At 44.7% G+C, this 18,983-nt stretch overlaps 1 protein-coding gene and 2 long non-coding RNA genes across 3 annotated transcripts; 1 reads left to right on the top strand and 2 right to left on the bottom strand.

The window, feature by feature from the left end:
• Positions 1-2,725: 2,725 nt before the first annotated feature.
• LOC132997928 (uncharacterized) lies at positions 2,726-3,518 on the top strand. Its single transcript, XR_009677951.1, has 3 exons — positions 2,726-2,778; positions 2,865-3,079; positions 3,217-3,518. It is a non-coding gene; the product is annotated as an uncharacterized LOC132997928 (long non-coding RNA).
• A 2,098-nt stretch (positions 3,519-5,616) lies between these two features.
• LOC132997925 (uncharacterized) lies at positions 5,617-7,966 on the bottom strand. Its single transcript, XM_061067483.1, has 5 exons — positions 7,743-7,966; positions 7,378-7,470; positions 6,910-7,143; positions 6,293-6,321; positions 5,617-5,785 (listed from the first exon to the last, which is right to left on the bottom strand). The coding sequence occupies exons 1-5, from the start codon at positions 7,902-7,904 to the stop codon at positions 5,617-5,619; spliced, it is 687 nt and encodes a 228-aa protein (XP_060923466.1). The 5' UTR covers positions 7,905-7,966.
• Positions 7,967-17,864: 9,898 nt separating this feature from the next.
• On the bottom strand, positions 17,865-18,234 carry LOC132997927 (uncharacterized). Its single transcript, XR_009677950.1, has 2 exons — positions 18,194-18,234; positions 17,865-18,105 (listed from the first exon to the last, which is right to left on the bottom strand). It is a non-coding gene; the product is annotated as an uncharacterized LOC132997927 (long non-coding RNA).
• Positions 18,235-18,983: the final 749 nt, after the last annotated feature.

Here is an 18,983-nt window from a genome sequence, read left to right on the forward strand (position 1 = left end):
TCTCAATTGCTCCAGTACAAGATGAGACCGCCCCTTTGGCTGAGAGTACCCAAGCTCAAAGTGTGGTTGCAAATCGGGTAACAAATTTTGACATTAAAGAATCTATTATTTTAAGTATGTGTAGGCCTATTTGATGGTGATTGGTGAGAAATGCCATTTTTTATGTTTTACTTTAGGCTCTTCAAGAATGGCAAGCAATACGTGCCCAGCAAGACCAGGAATATAATGACAATTGGTTGGTGGATCAGGAGAAGGTAAAATTTCCAAGTTGTTATTTTGTATGTTTTACATGATATTACAGAATGCATAAATAATTTTATGTGGTCTTTTAATAGGAGAGGAAGAAACTAGCCTATCAGGCCTGTGAGGAAAGGCGTCAAAAGGTTTGTTTGTAATATTCGTTTGAATGAACTAGCCGAAGATTAATTTGAATTTTCTTTTTAATGAGAGCAATAACATTTCAGGCTATTGAAGCAAGACATCAGCGTCTATCTGCATGTGAGGTACCCTCTGATGGGGTGTTGATCAAATTTAAATATCCAGATGGACACCTCAACATGAGGAAATTCAGCTTGTGTGAGCCAATTCAGGTGATGTGTGTTCAGCTTGAGAAAATATCAAGTGTCGTCACAGTGGGTTGTCAAACGTCACTGGTGTAACACTGTTTCACATATTTTTAGACCTTGTTTGACTTTGTGGGACAAGATGATGGTGCCAGTGAAATCTTTGTGGTACAAGAAGCCACATCATCAAGATCAATTGAGAGCAGTTCCGCCGGGTCAATAATTGATCATGGCATAAAACCATCCTCAACTCTTTACGTACTTTGGTTTTCAAATCACCATGTACAGGTAAATGTATATTGCATTGTATTTCCTGTCTCAAATGAAAAATTGTTTTGTTTTGTGCAAGCTCATGTATTGTGTATGTTTGTCTTCAGGAAATTCTCTCAGGTCAACAAAATGATGGAGCTCATGCCCTAAACCATACATCTCCTGGTCAGTCGTCGCTGTCTGAGCCCTCAACCCAGCAAAGTTTCTCTGTGCCCTCTCTCCAGTCTGAGCCCTCAACCCAGCCAAGTCTCTCTGTGCCCTCTCTCCAGTCTGAGCCCTCAACCCAGCCAAGTCTCTCTGTGACCTCCACCCACTCACTGCTGTTTGAGCCCTCTCTCCAGCCTCTGCCATCTGAGAACTCTATCCAGCCATCGCTCACTCTGATCTCACAACCGCAAGAAATCCTGACTGATGAAGAACCATCACTCCCTCCTTCACCTGTCCAGGAACCAATCATTGATCTTGATGAACAAGAGGAGACGGTTTCACAAAATCAGTCTCCTGTATCAACACATCACCTTAGAGGACCTGTGGATGAGTATGTGTTTCTCATTAACTTGACATTGATGTTTTTGGTGTATGTAAATATTACATTTTCTATACCATAAAAAGGACTAGCACTAAACCAAAGTCAGTGTGATGCTTATATCCTGTAACATTTAAGCAGGTGGTTAAAACTTAGAAAACATGGTACATATTTGGCATATGAATAAAATGTATGAACTTCTTTGGTTGCAGGATTGATCTACAGACCATATTGAAAAAACTGGTCAGCAAAGTAGATGACTGCTTCTCTCCAACAAGCAACCAAATAAATGTGTGCAGGGACAATGTTTTACCATGTAGCCTGCGGGCATTTAAACGGAAGTCCTTCGACCCTGAAGCAAGACTGGATGTTGTCTTTGTGGATGAAGATGACAATGGTGAAGGGGCAGTTGACGAAGGCGGCCCGACCAGAGAGTACCTAAGGCTGTTGATGAGGGCCGTCCACCAATCAAACATCTTCGATGGACATGAAGATGATTTCGCCTAGTCAAAACTTAATTTAAGATATCTGAAAAGGGACATGTAGATATCTTGAATTGAGGTGAATTAAAGATATCTTGAACTGGAATTATGACTAGTCAGAGTCAAATTGTAGATATCTCCAACTGGAATTACAGACCGGCAGTTGCGTCTTGATACGCAAGGTAAGGAAGCCCAAATTCTTGGGGCTGTCTTCATTCAACTGGCATAATTCTAGAAATGTATACACGGAAACCTATTTAAATTATTGCACTCCCTTATTTCTCCTGTCTTGATTTATTGTGTTTTTTTTACGTGTTCATTTTAGCTTTACAGAGTAAACTGTACACCTGGGTGGGGAAAATGATAGCTGTGTGCATCATTCATGGAGGAGTTGGTCCGCATTTCTTCTCGGAAAGGCTTTTCCGGCAAATCTGTGGAATAGAAACTACCCCGGCCACGGTCGATGAAGTTGGCGACCATACTTTTAGGGAGCAGTTGATGAAAGTAAGAAGGAGAAAGGTGTTATACATTGAATGTACAGTCTACTGTGACACAGCCCTCCAGTTGCTTTCTATTAACTTTCTATTTATGAAATGCTTCCTTTCATAGTGTACAACTATTGACATGTAATTTATATAGGATAGGTGTCCTTGTAAGCCAAGTTTGGATTGTAGACTCCTGCACATTTTAATTATCCTTGTCTTTATGTGCCACTTACTATCTTTCATTCTGTCTTTTCTTTCTTTTTGTCTTTTCTTTTTAGATACAGGATGCAACAACAGTCAGAGAGGCAAACAATGCAATAACAGAGGCAGCAGATAGTCTCAGTATTATAGGTGCCTTGAGACATGTGTCCAGCCTGGAAGAGAAGGACTCCCCTTGTCCAGTCAGCTGCTGACTTCTTTGTCAACGGCAGATTGGCGACTGCCCTGGACCAGTAAGTAATTGCCTCACCTGTCTTGTCTGTCCGAGAAATTAAACTCACTAGCCCAGGACAACTCACACTGTCACATGTTTTCATAGGTTTGCTGATGGGTTAAAAACCCTTGGATTACTCAAAGAGATGAGGGAGAATCCGGCCGTGTTCTTCAACTTCTTTGTCAATGAGGAAATTCCCCTTCAGGCGAAGGACCTGTGCAAGTTATTTGTTCCAGACTTCTCAGCGCAGGGCAGCAACCGGAGAAACCGAGAAAATATGACAATCTGCTTCTGGCGTGACTGGTTGATTGACATAGAAGGTATACTAATTATTCTACCAGTAACAATATTGTATGTGAAAACATTTGATTTATTTTAAATTAACTTTTCTCCAATTCTATCAAGGTGTGAAAGGCATCACTTAATCACCGTTTCACACCACTTTCTTGTGTTACAGAAGGAGAATGCAGTCCAGTCACCCTTGAGAGGGTTTTGGAATTTTCGTCTGGAGCCTCTGTAGTCCCTCCACTGGGATTTCCACACCCTCCTCAAATACAGTTCATTCATGAAGAGAACCGAATCTTCCCTGAAGCAAACACGTGTATTGTTACACTATGCCTGCCGCTGCACTCTTCTTATGAATGGTTTAAAAAACATATGATGGAGGGAATTTTGCAAGCGCCGACCTTTGGTCTTGCATAATGTTACCGTGTTTGTTTTTAAAATTGTTCAGTGCAGGTTGTTAGAGGGCATGCCTCTATTGTTCCTAATTGTTTTCTACATTCTAGTTTTACAAGTGCTCTTTAACTTGGCACTTGTTGTTCTAATCACAACCCCATCACCAGATTTGTGCCCACCCTCTGCCACTCTGCCAATGCTGGGCCCACGACACAGGCCACAATGCCTGTTAGTTGGGCATCAACCACAGCTGCCATCAAGTGCCAAGTGCACTTGCACCTTCACTTTTAATGATGTGGTACTCTGTTAATGTTATGTCCAATTTCATGCACTTTTAAATATTTTCTATGTCCAAATCTTACAAGTGCTCCTTGCCTCTGTGGCACTTGTTGTTCTCTTTACTGTGGTCATCCCCACTTGCTGCACTCTCAATAAAGTGGTCAGTGCTACAATGATGCATTGTTGAGTGTATTTATATGCAGGGCCTATAATTTAACAAATCCTTTAAATCAGCATCCCAATAGCAGAAGGCCTAATAGACATAATAATAAATGGCTTCTAGGCAGAATGGAAACATTCTCACACAAACATGGACTTCTGATCAATACTCGGACTAACAAGACTTTATCACTTTAGATCAAGCGTTTGCAATAATACACATTTGTTCCGTTTGTTTTGAAGACGTATGACCATGCATGATGCCAGCCTCTTGGGCACCTGTGGGCAGGACATGCACATTAGTTAGACATCAAATGTATATTTATTTATTGTACAATGTTGACCAAGCACAATGGGAGCAGTAACGCAACTATACAGCCCATCCCCCTACACAGAGTAGCCTAAACAGAGTCAGGCAGGGCGTGTCGGCGCTTGTCAACCAACAATAGGCCTACAATATGACATATGACAACACTTGTTGCTACTTCCAATGTCTTGACTGGCACACCCGGCATTAGCTACATCCTGGATAATGTATGCAACACTCGCACACTCCATGTGGTAGGCTATGCCACTCGTTTTTTTGTTTGTTTATTTTTTATTGACCAATGTACGAAATCCATAACCACTCGGTTATCGGGTCACCCATGCAGGAGCGATAGAGCAAACTCCATGGCTCTGACCCATGCAACTTGTTTTTGTATTTTCACAAACAATCAGACGTGGTCTGAACCGTGCACCTGCATGTCCGTTGGAAACACTATCGCCACTATGTCGCCACAACTATTTTACGTAGCGAACTAATGCATATTATAGCCTAATATATGAATGCAGTGATAAACGGACACACCTGAACGAATGCGCCCGACAGAGAAACTTCGGTCTTCCCCAGCCTGGAAATGTGTGCCTACTAGATTTTTCAGTTCAGCCAAACTGCTTTTGAGTTCGTTGTTGGTCTCTGGTGATAGCAAATCTTCAATTCTTCCGAGATTTCTTTCACAGCTTTCAATCGAACGACGTTCTCTCTCTCCACAAATCCCCTGTGTGAGGGCTCGTTCAATTTCATGGCATTTTCTGGTGATTTTTTCGATTACAGCCAACGCCATGACTGCTCCTTTCTTATTCCCACTTCTTCTTTGATGGCAAACGGAAATTACGTATTTCTGGATATCTAAAACGTCATGCCCAATAATTCGCACTCAAATGACGTTTGAGATATCTTTAACTTTAATTCTGCCTAGTCAAAACTGAATTACAGATATCTGCAATTGTCATTTAAGATGTGTGACGAGTTGAATGTCGTTTTCTGTGACGTCATTGCAGATATCTGTAATTCAGTTTCGCCTAGTCAAAACTGAATTACAGATATCTTTATCTGTCGTTTCGACTAGTCACAATTACATTACAGATATCTTGAATGAAAATTCCAACTATTCAAAATGTAATTACGACTAGTCAGAAAGAAGTTGTTGATATCTACAATGTTAATTCCGGATAGTCAAACGTAGTTGATAAATGACAATTCGGCTTGCCATAGATGGGGAGGTCCTCGACACGGGGATTGGAACCTTCATCCCGATCTGGTGAGTCAGATTTGGAGCAGGTTCAGCGAAGCAGAGGTGGATCTGTTCGCCTCTCGCGGAAACACACAGTGCGCTCTGTGGTTTTCTCTGAGCGTGCGGGACAATCCTCCGCTGGGAGTGGACGCGTTAGCGCATCGGCCGTGGCCCAGGATGCTTCTTTACGCTTTTCCACCGTGTCCTTTGATTCCACGGTTCCTGGATCGAGTTCTAGAGGAACGGCTGTCAGCCATCCTCATAGCTCCGGAGCGCACGGCCGCATCATGGTTTCCATGTCTGCAACAGCTGATCTCAGGGTTGCCATGGGAGATCCCGTGGCGCGGGGACGCTCTCTCTCAGGCAGGAGGAGCGATCAGGAATTACCCGATGATAGGTCAGCGTCTGTGGGCCTGGCCGCTGAACGGGAACATTTAGAGAGGCTGGGGCTCTCTCAAGATGTTGTGCGCACACTGTAAGCCCGGAGTAGTAGAGTTTACTTAAAAAATTTGAGGAAATAGGTTGCCCTAAAAAATTTAAGTAATGGAAAATGAAAACTTGAGTTGATTCAACTTAAAAACTTTAAAGGCTAGAATTGTTATTTTAAGTTCAATGCACTAAATGCCAAATTGATTTAACTTAAAATGTTAATTTGTGTACATTGAAAAAATGAGTTGATTTAACTTTAAATCATTTGTGATATCAAATACTCTTCCTTATTACTCTACTTAGTTTTGTTAAGTTAAAGTGAGATTTTCTTTTCTTTTAGAATTTGTTAAACTAGGATAAAATAATTTAATGACAAAAATGTAACATTTTCAGTTTTATTCATTTGAACATACAATAACACGTAAACTTTACCTTTTAAAACCTAACAGTGCTGCTGGTAGCTAGAAGAACCACAGAAAATGGAATGATCATGAAATACAACAAAAAAAACAACTTTTTACAGCTAGCGTAAATCAACATATCAGCAATGTCATTTGCCTTCAGACAAGATGCGTGCACATGCGCACCAGACAACATTTCAATGTGTTCAATGTGACATCAGTGATAAGGATAAAGTGCATTTAACAGAGAATTACTGAAACGGTTAAAATGAAAGTCTGTAGAAAAGGTGCAAGTCTGAGGTCAGTGCAAATATCAAAAAACAAGCACTGCCAATAGTGCAAATACCATCAAAACAGTGCTTATGCCATAAAACTGTGCAAAATGCCATCAAACTGTGCAAAACTGAAAACATGTATTCCTAAAAAACTGCTGACGCTTCTGGATTCGGGCTAAACAGCAGCAGAAGGAAAAAACAGAGCGAGACACTGGAAGGGCAAGGAGGGAACATAAGAGCATCACAGAGAAAGAGATATGAAGAGCGAGAGAGTGTGTGTATGTGTGTGTGTGTTTTACAATGCAAGCTGATTTTTCAACGTTTGCATTTTCGGTGTCACTTTCGGCGCACTTCTTCCAAGGTCGAGCATTACCTGCTGAACAAAGTTGAAAGTGTTTTTCATATACTTAGGGTAATCGAGGTGCAGGGCATAAATTAGTCCAAAAAGAAGGCAGAAGGCCTGAGGTAGGTTTGCCAGGTTGTCCATCACCACGCTCCCTTCCAAGATGATGCCTACTTTGGATGGGTTGAGTGGAGTTGAATTTTCCTCATCCATGCAGAGGATTCCCACTGCAGTTTGACTGTATAGGCCATTGTCATTTACATCCTAACAGAGCAAGAAACAAATAGACAAGCAGAGGACATAATTATGCAACCTAGATAATGTAGAGAAATAAGAAAAGTGTTGCACAACATAAACAGCACAGACAGTAACTGATTTAACTGACTTAACACACCTCATGTGGTTTTTGCTGCTCGTCAGCTCAGGCAAGTTTACAACAATGGCTTAAAATGAAAAGTCTATGCCTCTCAAACATTTAAAACAAATTAAATTACTTACAGAGCAGTTCCTGAAGAATGCACTGGGATCATCCCCCAAGATGACCGGCAATCCCCGAAGAATGAGGCACCTTATGTGTGTTGGCTCATTGACCTGGGAGATAGTGGACGTAGAATACAACAATAAAACAGTTTGTTAAGGATAGTCAAGTTTTTTTCATTTAATATCTGCATAGTCTTAATTTTTCAATCACCTTACTGCATTTCCCAGCACTGGAAAGTGCAGGACAAAGATTAACCAATGGAGATGAAGGAAGAGTGATAAGAAAAAGGAAAGGATAGCAGAGAGCAAATTGACCAAAAAGAATTGAAGAGCAAGGAAGAAAGAAGGAGAAGGTGTAGACTGATGTAGACGTTTCAACTCACCTTTGTCTTATGGAGAAGGTCAGTCAAAATCTGGCCGGTGAGGCCCCTCTTTTTCCTAAAGAGGTCCATCAGGCTTGGAGAGAAACGGTCAAGTGCATCAAAGAAGTTCTCTCTGAGACCCTGCCCCACCACTCGGTTGAACTCGCAATATACCTGAAACATATTACAAAGCAAACAATGTATGAGCCCATGTTAGAATGACCCAATCTGTGACCATTTACACCAGATTTGGTTAACCACTCCTAGATGGTCGTATATAAAACCTAGTGCTGAGTATTTTTTTCTACAATACACAAGACACAAAGCCATTGAATCATTTTTGTGAACACTCAAGTCATAAATGCTATTATTTATTGGGGGGGAACTAAAAGTGAAAGCTGAAAATGTGTGCCTGACTGGTCTTGACTGGTCCTCACTGCTCACAAACAGCCCCTTAAGTGAAAAATATAAAACAGATGTAGTTAATGCTTTCATGTGCTCACAAACACTGCATTTTCAAAAAAAGTTGTCACTGAAAAAAGTTTGCATTGCACCTAGAGTAATTAATACGTAAGTAATAGATGAAAAATGTCGATGGACTGGTTAACGTCTCACCGAGAGCCACTTCAAATTCAAACGCTTTCAACCATGTGTAGCAGGTAAGCTAAAATGGCGTCGCTAGTATTAGCTTACTAGCACTCACCTGATTAAGCTAACTGCACCGCAGCCGTTGCGCCGCCGCGTTCCTCTCTCCTCTGCCCGATAAAGAAGCGGGACCCCCGCTTCGTCCGTGGCGGCTCCCGTGTCCCGTCCGTCTGGTGCGCTCGCTTTCGCCGTCCGTCCGGTGCACAGGTCCGGTGCGCTCGCTTTCGCCGTCTGTCCGGTGCACAGGTCCGGTGCGCTCGCTTGCGCCGTCCGTCCGGTGCACAGGTCCGGTGCGCTCGCTTTCGCCGTCCGTCCGGTGCACAGGTCCGGTGCGCTCGCTTTCGCCGTCCGTCCGGTGCACAGGTCCGGTGCGCTCGCTTGCGCCGTCCGTCCGGTGCACAGGTCCGGTGCGCTCACTTTCGCCGTCCGTCCGGTGCACAGGTCCGGTGCGCTCGCTTTCGCCGTCCGTCCAGTGCACAGGTCCGGTGCGCTCGCTTTCGCCGTCCGTCCGGTGCGCTCGCGTTCAAACAAACAACCGTCCCTAGTACTACACGCAGCAGCACGATCCACACGATCCACACGCATGGAGAGCTTCACCTTCTTCAGCAAGCACAGGCGGGAAGAAGGTACCTTCTTCTTCGTTGTCGTTTTTGTCCTTACAGGTGCATGTCGCCACCTACGACGCGGGGTGTGTAACTGCATGACTTGAAAACTCAAGTTTATACAACCAAAACTTAAGACTTTTTGTATATTCCACTTAAAATTATCCACCAACTTCATTACTCACAAATGTTAGTATATTCTACTCCAAATTAGTAGAATAAACTTACATCTGATAGTAATGGTATCATACTTAAATTTTTTATGTACATTCAACTTAAATTTTCCATCCCAGTAGATGTCCGGGCTTACAGTGCACTATCCAGTGCGCCAGGGCAGCATCTACCAGAGCTTCATACACATCCAAATGGAACGCTTTTCAGCGTTGGTGTGAAGGCAGGAGTCTGGATCCCACGGTGTGTCCCCTGCCTCAGGTGTTGTCATTCCTCCAGCTTTTGATGGATAGGAATTTGGCTTTTAGCACAGTTAAGACATATGCTGCTGCTATTTCTTCCTGTCATGAAGGTTTTGGTGGCAGAACAGTGTTCAGTCATCCTCTTACGAAACGATTCCTGAGGGGCGTAAGAAGAGACAGGCCAGTGTCACGTTCCTTGGGCCCCCAGTGGGATTTAGCACTGGTTTTACGTGCATTGGTGAAAGCTCCTTTTGAACCATTGGAGCAAATTCCGCTTAAATTATTGTCACTCAAAACAGCTCTGCTGTTGGCTTTGACATCTGCAAAGAGAGTTAGTGATTTGTCTGCTCTCTCTGTGGCACCTTCATGTCTTCGGATCCAAGGAGATTGCAGCTCGGCTATTTTACGCCCTAATCCTGCTTTTACGCCTAAAAGCATCACAAGCTCTTTCAGATCAAGAGTGATCACTTTGGAGGGGTTTTTCCCACCCCCTCACAATTCAGAGGAAGAGGCCACTTCCCATCTTCTCTGTCCTGTGCGTGCGCTGGCCTGTTATGTGGCGCGCACGGCCGTGGTGAGACGCACACAGCGTCTGTTTGTGCATTACAGGGAGCAGTCTCAAGGGCTCCCCCTGTCGGCACAGCGCCTGTCTCACTGGCTCTGTGAGGCCGTGTCACAGGCTTACCTTACATCAGGGATGGATCCTCCACAGAACATCAGAGCACATTCCACCAGAGGAATTTCCTCCTCTGCGGCTTTGCATGGAGGAATGACAGTGGGGGATATCTGCACTGCAGCTTCCTGGTCCTCCCCCTGTTCTTTCATCCGTTTTTACCTGCGGGATGTTTCCCGTTCCTCCATGACTCACTCTGTACTGAGTGTTTTGTCAGAGTGATGGTTTATTGGATGTCTCTGAATGATGCTCTCCCTCCCATCTAAAGAGCTGGGGAGAGTTGTCTGACTTCTACTCTGTATTTGCTAGCCTTAAAGGGCTGCCCCTATACTCATAGAATCTAGAGTTACAATACGTAACTTACGCTTCAGGGGAGGGGGTCTCCATTCAGCGCCAGGGTCGGACAACAAACTAGGGGAAGAGCAAGGGAGGAGGTGTCTGCTGCATGGAGAACAATGTGTGTCGCTCAGATGTGGAGATTATTTCTTCGGGATGTTCTCCGGACCTGGAGCAGCTCGTGATCAGATGCCGACCTTATTTCATCCCGAGGGAGTTTACATCTGTCGTAATGACAGCGGTGCACATTCCGTCACATGCCGACATCAGGCCCTGGACGAGCTGCATGCAGTTATCGACAGGACCGAGACATCACCATCCGAGGCTGCGTGTATGGTGGCCGGTGATTTTAACAACGCCAAGATGAGGAAAGTCCTGCAGACATACCATCAGCTCATCAGCTGTCCTACGCGGGGTGCGAACACACTCGACCATGTCCACACTCCCTTCGGGGATGCTAGAAGGGTTGCTATGAAGACCATCATCACCATTGAACGAAGCAAACAACATCCAGCGGAGGAAGCAGAATCACTGGCTGACCGGCGCGGAGAAATGCACGTTCGGTGTGTACACAGCGATCATTGCTGCCGGTCAGAACTGTTCCTTGTAAAGTGTCTTAAGATCTGTTGTTGATGTCCCAGCCCGGTTTGGGGGGTGGGTATCATTTGAGTTGAACCCATGTTTTCTCCTGTTTCTGGATGAGGAGTGAGTTTAGGAACATGTCTTTTGGTTCCTTTCACTTCAGTATAGATAAGTTCAGGTTGCTCCCTTCAGGTGGTTTGTGTTTGCTGTTTTGCTGTTCGCCCCCCTGAAGCAAAAGAGTTAACTACGGGGACATTCTGGGACCGATCCCATCAGTGTCGCTTCCATCATCGCTTTGCTCGCGTGTTCCCAAAGGAGCTGATGTCCTGCGCGGATGCAACTTCCGTCCGTCCGCTCGCTTTATTCTATCCTTAGACCGGCTGCGAGGACATCGCGTAAAACCCACAGCGCGAGTGTGACGCGGACTGTTACAGTGTAACTTCCGCTCTGTAAACAATTGTCATGTGATTTACTTGTCTGTTTATTATTGTTTTAAATGAAATTCAACATAATCTCAAATACTGTACAATGTAATTTAATGTAATAGCAGCATGATGACAGTCAGTTCCTGAAAATCAAAATCCTCTTTAACAAAACCTTGCTTCCCTGTGTTGATGTGATATTGTGAACAACGTATACTGAATGATTACAGTTAATGAAATGCAGCAACTGAAATACTTGCGGATTTTCTTGATAGAAACAAAGTTGTCTATTACAGATGTAGATTTCAGAACATGACAGTTATCAGTCTGTTCATTACATGTGATAAAAAATGCAATCACACAGCACATGTCACCATGTCCGACATGAAGTGTTGTGACCTCAGTGTGTTGATATTAATCCTCTTTCCGCTCCTCTCCTCTGAAGCAGAAGCAGCAGACACCAACACTCGGCTGTTAGACCCGCTCCGTCTTCCTCTGTCTCTGAGCGTCGCTCTCCAGAGCCGCGGACACGCGCAGGTTCGCTCCGACCGAACATTACGCAGAACCAATGCGGATTGAACAGTTTACTTTCGAGAGGCGTCTCTCCAAACACGCCCCCTTTGTGCATCCGACTCTCCAGACACACACCCCTGCGATCTGATTTGCCCAATGTGAGTCGAGGGAGGGCCTTATACAAATCCCGAACATTACGAGTATAAATGGTTGCACTCTGCAGTTTTATCTGCACAGGACATCAGCTCCAGATCAGTGAAAATCTTAGCGTGAGAACAGGACCTGCAGCCGGCTCTGCTGCGGACAAAACTCTGGAAAATGGACAAGACTCTGTTCACTTTACTGCTCATTGCCCGACTTGTGTCTGGTGGGTTTATTAATCCATGTTCACACTGACACCACATCTGTCCTGAGAGGCATCAGCTCTGTGTGATGTGAACAGGACTAAATGTGTTCTGTGTTTTCTCAGGTGGATCTCATCCCACATGTTCGAGTCTGTCAGTAACGGTGGAAGAAGGTGAAGACGTGAGTCTTTGGTGTGGACTTGTTGTTCCCTCGGTCAACTTGAGGAATTACACGGTGGAAGTTACAAGAACTGACCCCAGGCAGTTCATCCTCCTGTATCGAGACAGAAGAGTCCTCCTTGATGTCCAGATGGAGCAGTACAGACACAGAACCACACTGGACCTCAGAGGCCTGATCAGTGGAAACGTCTCAGTGCAGATCTCCTCTGTGAAGATGTCTGACAGAGGAGATTACACATGTTTGATCCCCAGACTGAAACCCAGGTGCATCATCACCCTGCATGTTGGTAAGGATCCTGAACTCATGCCTGTACGGCACAGTGGACAAACGGCAGATTGTGAGTGAACGTGTGATGTGAGAAAGTGCTCAACCTGTTTGTATCTCATGTGAAACAGTGGAACAGAGGAACCACGTCAGTGCTGCGCCTCGTCTGGAGAACAACTCTACTTCCAACCAGCCGGGGAAAGGTATCTGACTTTATTATCCACTAGAAAACTGGAGTCGTGCCTTTTATTCACTTTCCACTTCATCCTCTGTTCTTCTGTGTTTGAGTCCAGAGCAGTAAACCACAGAGGAACTTGCAGAATGAGTCACTGTCATGTTGGTGAAAAGAAGATTCATCTCCTTTCTGTTTGCCCGTCACTCCTGCAGGTGCTGTTGCAGCCATTGTTGTTGCTGTGGTCCTCTGTGTTCTTCTTCCTCTTGGTGCTCTCCTGTTGGTGGACTTCATCAGACTGAGAAGTGGAAGAAACAGTAAGTGACAATTTCTGCTCTGTAGCATTTCACTTTCAGTGCATTTACTCCAGTTTAGATGGAGCTTTTAACAAGTGTCTCAAAACCACTTTCAGGTCTCACAGGGAATTGTGTGACGAGATGCAGAGGACAACAGGACCAAGATCCCTTCACTGGTTACCATGTTGCAACCGGATCGGGTCCAGTCTACATCCAGGACCCGGTCCAACCGGATGAAAGGAGAGGGACAGGCCCCTGTGAGCTGCGAGCAGAGACGTCCCCTCACTTGGAGCATTACAGAGAGATTATCTAACTGAATGAAGTTGATGATGAAATGAAACGACTTCTATAACAAATGTTCACTGCTGTTAACACTTTAAAAGTTTGTATTAGATATACGTGATGAAGTGTCTGCTTAACCTCTGATATTAAAATGTTGAAGCCACAGTTCATGTGATTGAACCGTTTATTTGTTTATCACAAGTACTGAGGACATTGTACATGGACCTTTTCCTTATAAATCAAACAGGACACTTTGGTGAATTAAGGTTTTCATTCATCAAATGTTGTCTTTCTGACCCTGACATCGAGGTGTTTGTTAGTGAGGTGGAGGTGGAGAACCATATGGGACAGCAGTGATGTCAGTAATAAAGAGAATACACTGGTCCTCTGCCGCTGCTGTGGATAACAGAATGTGTGAGATCAGAAATCGCTGAACCCTCGCTTCCTCCTCGTCCGCAGTCACACATCGAGCAGAACCCCGCACCAGTGTCACGGCAGTATTTATTTATTTAGAGCATCGGATCGATTCCCTCACATCAGTGGATCCTCACCTCCTCTGGGATATAATTTGGAAAGTTTCTTCATTTCATGAAAGTGATCTCCTGTGCGCTCTGTGCACTGTGCGCCTGATGGCACAGTCCCGTTCACTGCAGGGATTCGATGATACACGCACAGTGTTATAAGATATAATTAATAAAACCTATTAATGACTCGGCTCTGTAACTCCGCTGTTGAATGGAATCTCAACGTAATTTGCTGTAAGTTGTTTCATAAATTTTTAAACTAAAAGGTGCGTGTGGAACAGATATTGTTTGCGAGCAAAACTAAGCTGTTGGTTTTAATGTAAATGATGAATTGGATCAATAATCTGCTTCAGTTCACCACCTCACGTCTGCGTAATGTTCGGTCGGAGCGAAACTGCGCGTGTCCGCGGCTCTGGAGAGCGACGCTCAGAGACAGAGGAAGACGGAGCGGGTCTAACAGCCGAGTGTTGGTGTCTGCTGCTTCTGCTTCAGAGGAGAGGAGCGGAAAGAGGATTGATATCAACACACTGAGGTCACAACACTTCATGTCGGACATGGTGACACGTGCTGAGAGACTGACGCGGGGAGCACAGAGAAAAGAGACTATAATGATTGCATTTGAAAGAAAGGTGTCTCCTCAGGAGGTCGACTTCGGATTCAGGTAACATAGAATTCGGGAGTTCGTACCACACCGGGCTGGAACTTCACCAACAGATGTTACGACACGTTACACGGATCCGTTCTGACCGGCAGTCTGACTGGCAGCAGTGCGCGTCCCGCCGTGTTCACGCCCGCTCTCATGTAACTCAGTGGCGCTGTTCACTTCGGCTGTGATCGCGCTCAGCACCTATGCTTTCCGCGTCAGGTCTTTTCTCTTCGGGTTGTCGCCAGATGCGGAAGCGTCGCGTAACTCTGTGACGCACAGCAGCCGGGCTGTTCACATGAGACTTTGTATTGCTCCGCGCCCGTCAGCCCGTGATTCTGCTTTCTCCGCGGGTTGTATATGCTCCGTTCAATGTAGGGGTTCGGGGTAAATGATGATGGTCTTCATAGCACCCCCCCCCCCCCCCCTCTTTCTCTGTCTGTCTGCTTGTGTGCTTGTACCAGGGCTGGACTGGGAGAACAAAACGGCCCGGGCATTTTTTGGCTCAGACCGGCCCACATAATTAGCCGAGCACATCTGCCATTAAGACATTTAGAAGACATAAGTTACGTCAATTTAAAGTAGCTCATATTAAAAGTACTTAAGTATCAAAAGTATCTGGTGTTGAAATGTACTTAAGTATCAAAAGTACAAGAACTAAAATTAAAAATGCAATTTGCTTTTTATAGTAGGTCTATACAGACACAAAACAACCCAAAATGTTTCTCCTCAAGATTTATCTCAACTGACTGAAAAATTACAACAACAATATGCATATAATGTATAATTTTACCAATTTTGAACCCTAGATGCTGAGGTTCAAATAGTAATGGACCAGTGCATCTGAACTTCTATTTAACTATAAACAAGTGCCTCTTGTGTCTGCCCAAGAACATTAATAAACCACAGTATAACCACTATACTATAGGCACACAAAATAAGACACTATCTCTTATCCTATTCTAGAGGAAGTAAAAGTCGTAACAAGATTTCTGAAGGTGAACCTGCGGAGGGATAGACCAACCTCTCGCGCTGCCCCCCCCCGACGGCAAACACGCCACCGGGACCTGCACATCTCAGGAGGGAGGGGGCAGCGAGTGAGAGAGAGAGAGAGAGAGAGGTGCGCCGTCGGTAGAGGCGTGCGACGCCAACCTCCGCTGCTCAAGTAACGAGCCAGTTTGGAGAATGTATTGAAAATTGAAAATGCGCGCTCACATGTCTGCCTCCACTCGCTCATCATTGTCGAGTCCTCCTCGCTCGTCTCCCGGCGCACCTGCTGCTGCTGGGCTGGTGAACCCGGCACCACATAGGTCCGTCAGTTTGGCACATTTAGCAGCCTCCACCTCCAGAGACTTCTGCTTTTTTTCCCCGATGCGTTTTTTACTCTTATTATCCATTTTAAGTTTCTGTTTCAGCAGCAGCCCGTCCCGCGACTCCCACCGCCAATGCAATGAGGTCCCGCCCCACCCTGGTTTGTGTTGTGATTGACAGCACTGTCAGGGCTCTCTGAGCCTGTCAGCCCATGATTGATTGACAATGACAAACAATAGACCAATAATATGTGTCGATGCTGGCAACACACTGCTAGCCCTCTGTAGCCAATTGGCCGGCCCAATTGGAGGGAATTTAGAGAGGAAGAAGAGAAAAAAAACAAAACAACAACATAGCGGACCAGACCGGGGGCCCGTTTCACAAAGCAGGTTTAGTGAAAACTCTGAGTTAGTTAACCCTGAGATGAGGGAAACTCTGGTTTTTCAGTTTCACAAAGCCAGTTCAGCTTTACTCTGAGTCAGTTACCCTGGCAACATACTCCGTGAACCTAACCTGCTCGCTGGCAGGTTTTCTTCAACTAACCCCGAGTTTCTCCTGCTCTTAAGTTGAAGCCTGCAGACTGAAGGCAGTGGCAGACATGGCGTGTCCTTTTATTGAAGAGCCAGTTGATGTCGAGGCGCAGATACTCCGCAGACATCTCCACCGGGAGAGGATTATTAGACCCCGATTGGATGTTTTATCATTCCCTGATGAGTATCTGTTTGAGCGTTTCCGTTTCTCTGCATCATCTATAATTTATATAAACGATATTCTCAGCCCTCACATCGCTCACATGACGCATCGTGGACATGCTCTCAGTTCCGAGCAAATTCTTTGTATTGCACTTCGTTTTTTTGCCAACGGCAGTTTTTTGTATAACGTCGGTGATGCAGAGCATGTGTCCAAGGCAACTGTCTGTCGGGCTGTCCGAAATGTGACACTTGCACTGAAACGGCTACTATGCAGGTTTGTAGTGTTCCCAAGTCAAAGACCCACCAGACTTCTCAAAGAAGAGTTCCACAGAATTGCAGGTATCAGTCTAAGCAGTAATTCATTTATGTCATAAAGCTTTGAGACTTGAAGCACTAATCAGTCAATTTGATATATTTTAGGGTTTCCAGGTGTGATTGGCTGCATAGATGGCACTCACATTCCTATCATCGCTCCTTCAATAAATGAAGGAGATTATGTGAATAGGAAATCTGTCCACAGCATTAATGTGCAGGTAGGCCTAAATAGTAGCCTTTAACATTCCAAATTAAATACACTACACCATACAGCTAATTACTGTTCTCCACTGTGAAGATCATATGTGATGGAGCCCACATGATTAACAATGTGGAAGCGAAGTGGCCTGGGTCTGTGCATGACTCACGAATGTTTCGTGAGTCGACACTGAGTGCCCGATTTGCCGGTGGTGAGTTTATATATATAATTTATATACAGTATATAGTTATATCCTATGATCAAATATTTTGTTTCCTCCTATTGCAACTGAAACAAACTGTATCTTGTATTATCATAGTAGAGTTCGATGGTTACCTACTCGGAGACAGAGGGTACCCCTGCCAGCGCTATCTGCTGACCCCTTACCCTGACCCTGAGCCTGGCCCACAGCGACACTACAACTTGGCTCACTGCAGGACACGAGCCAGAGTGGAGATGACCATCGGGATACTCAAGGCCCGGTTCCAGTGCCTTCGTAGGCTCAGGGTCACCCCAGAGAGAGCTTGTGACATTATAGTGGCATGTGTGGTTCTCCACAACATTGCCACTATTAGAGGAGAACAATGTCCTACTCTTTCCCCCTGTGATCCAGGTATTAATCATACCCCCCCTGCTGATACACGAGATGGAAGAGCTGTTAGAGACATGATATGTGTCAATCATTTCTAACTGACCCATCACCTCCCCAATGTTCAAGAACGACAATATGCATCTCATTTTATGAGGTCTTCTTTATTTCCTAGAAGGACAAATTTTGTACAGTTGTTAATCCTTTGTTGTTGAAACAATTAAAAAACATCCACCTGTGGGCACGTCACCCACCTTTAACTGATGGTCCAGCAGTTGTATTTCCTTTTCTGTTTTGGTGATCTGCAGCCTTATGTGCTCCATTTCTAGGTGTGATTTGTTTATTTGAGATTCTAAATATACCTTGTAAAGTTGTTTCACAGGGAGCTATAGGAACATAAATGACATTGAATTTCAGTGCCATGTCTATTTAGTGTCATTGTAAGTTGTGGGTCAATGCTGAACAACATCTTACTGAGGTAAGCTGTGCTGTGGAGGTTGATGGACCTTCTTCCCTATTGTAATTTCCAGCATGGCTCTGTTAGAGAGAAAGAAGTTGCAAGTTGTATTGTGGAACAACACTATTAACTGAGCCAAAGTTATTTAAAAAAAAAAAGGTGTATACTTCAGCAGGCCTCTCTGCATCTTCCCTCTCTGTGGCAGCTGATAAGGTTTCTTCATCATCCTCCTGTAATGAAACGTAATGAATGTGTGTGTTATATTCTACCAATTATGAAAAATCTGTGGAATATTAAGAGTACTTACAACAGCATGGAGGTCTGTTATGGCAGAAGGCTCAACGAGACAGATTACACCATCAGTAACTGGTAGAAAATGAAGATTAGACAGTTGATGATTACCCAGAAAAGTGCCCCACCTAATTTAAACACAATTTTTCAAACTCTGAGTCACCTTAAAATAGATTGATATCTGAAAGCAAAAGCAGCCAATTGCAAAGAACTGTAGCTTACTGCTACAAGAAAAATCAGTGTGCCAACTAAGTTGTGTCTAAGATGAATGGGTGGCCATTACTGAGCGAACACTAGAAAAAGGATTAACGTACATGCCATTCATTTGAATAACTTACCTCTTATGTAGGCCCCTGTGACCTGGGGCGTGGGTGGGTCCGATGAACTCCCCCCAGAGATGCCCTCAGCAATGGGTCGTCCACTGTTCTGACTGAGGGCCATCTTTTCAGCCTCTGTGAGAGGTGGTGGTGGTGGACCGCCACCTGTTTTGCGGGCCTCAGCCGTTTTTCTGTTGGC

This window comes from Limanda limanda, unplaced genomic scaffold (genome assembly GCF_963576545.1).
Source record: "Limanda limanda unplaced genomic scaffold, fLimLim1.1 SCAFFOLD_36, whole genome shotgun sequence".
Lineage (NCBI taxonomy): Eukaryota > Metazoa > Chordata > Actinopteri > Pleuronectiformes > Pleuronectidae > Limanda > Limanda limanda.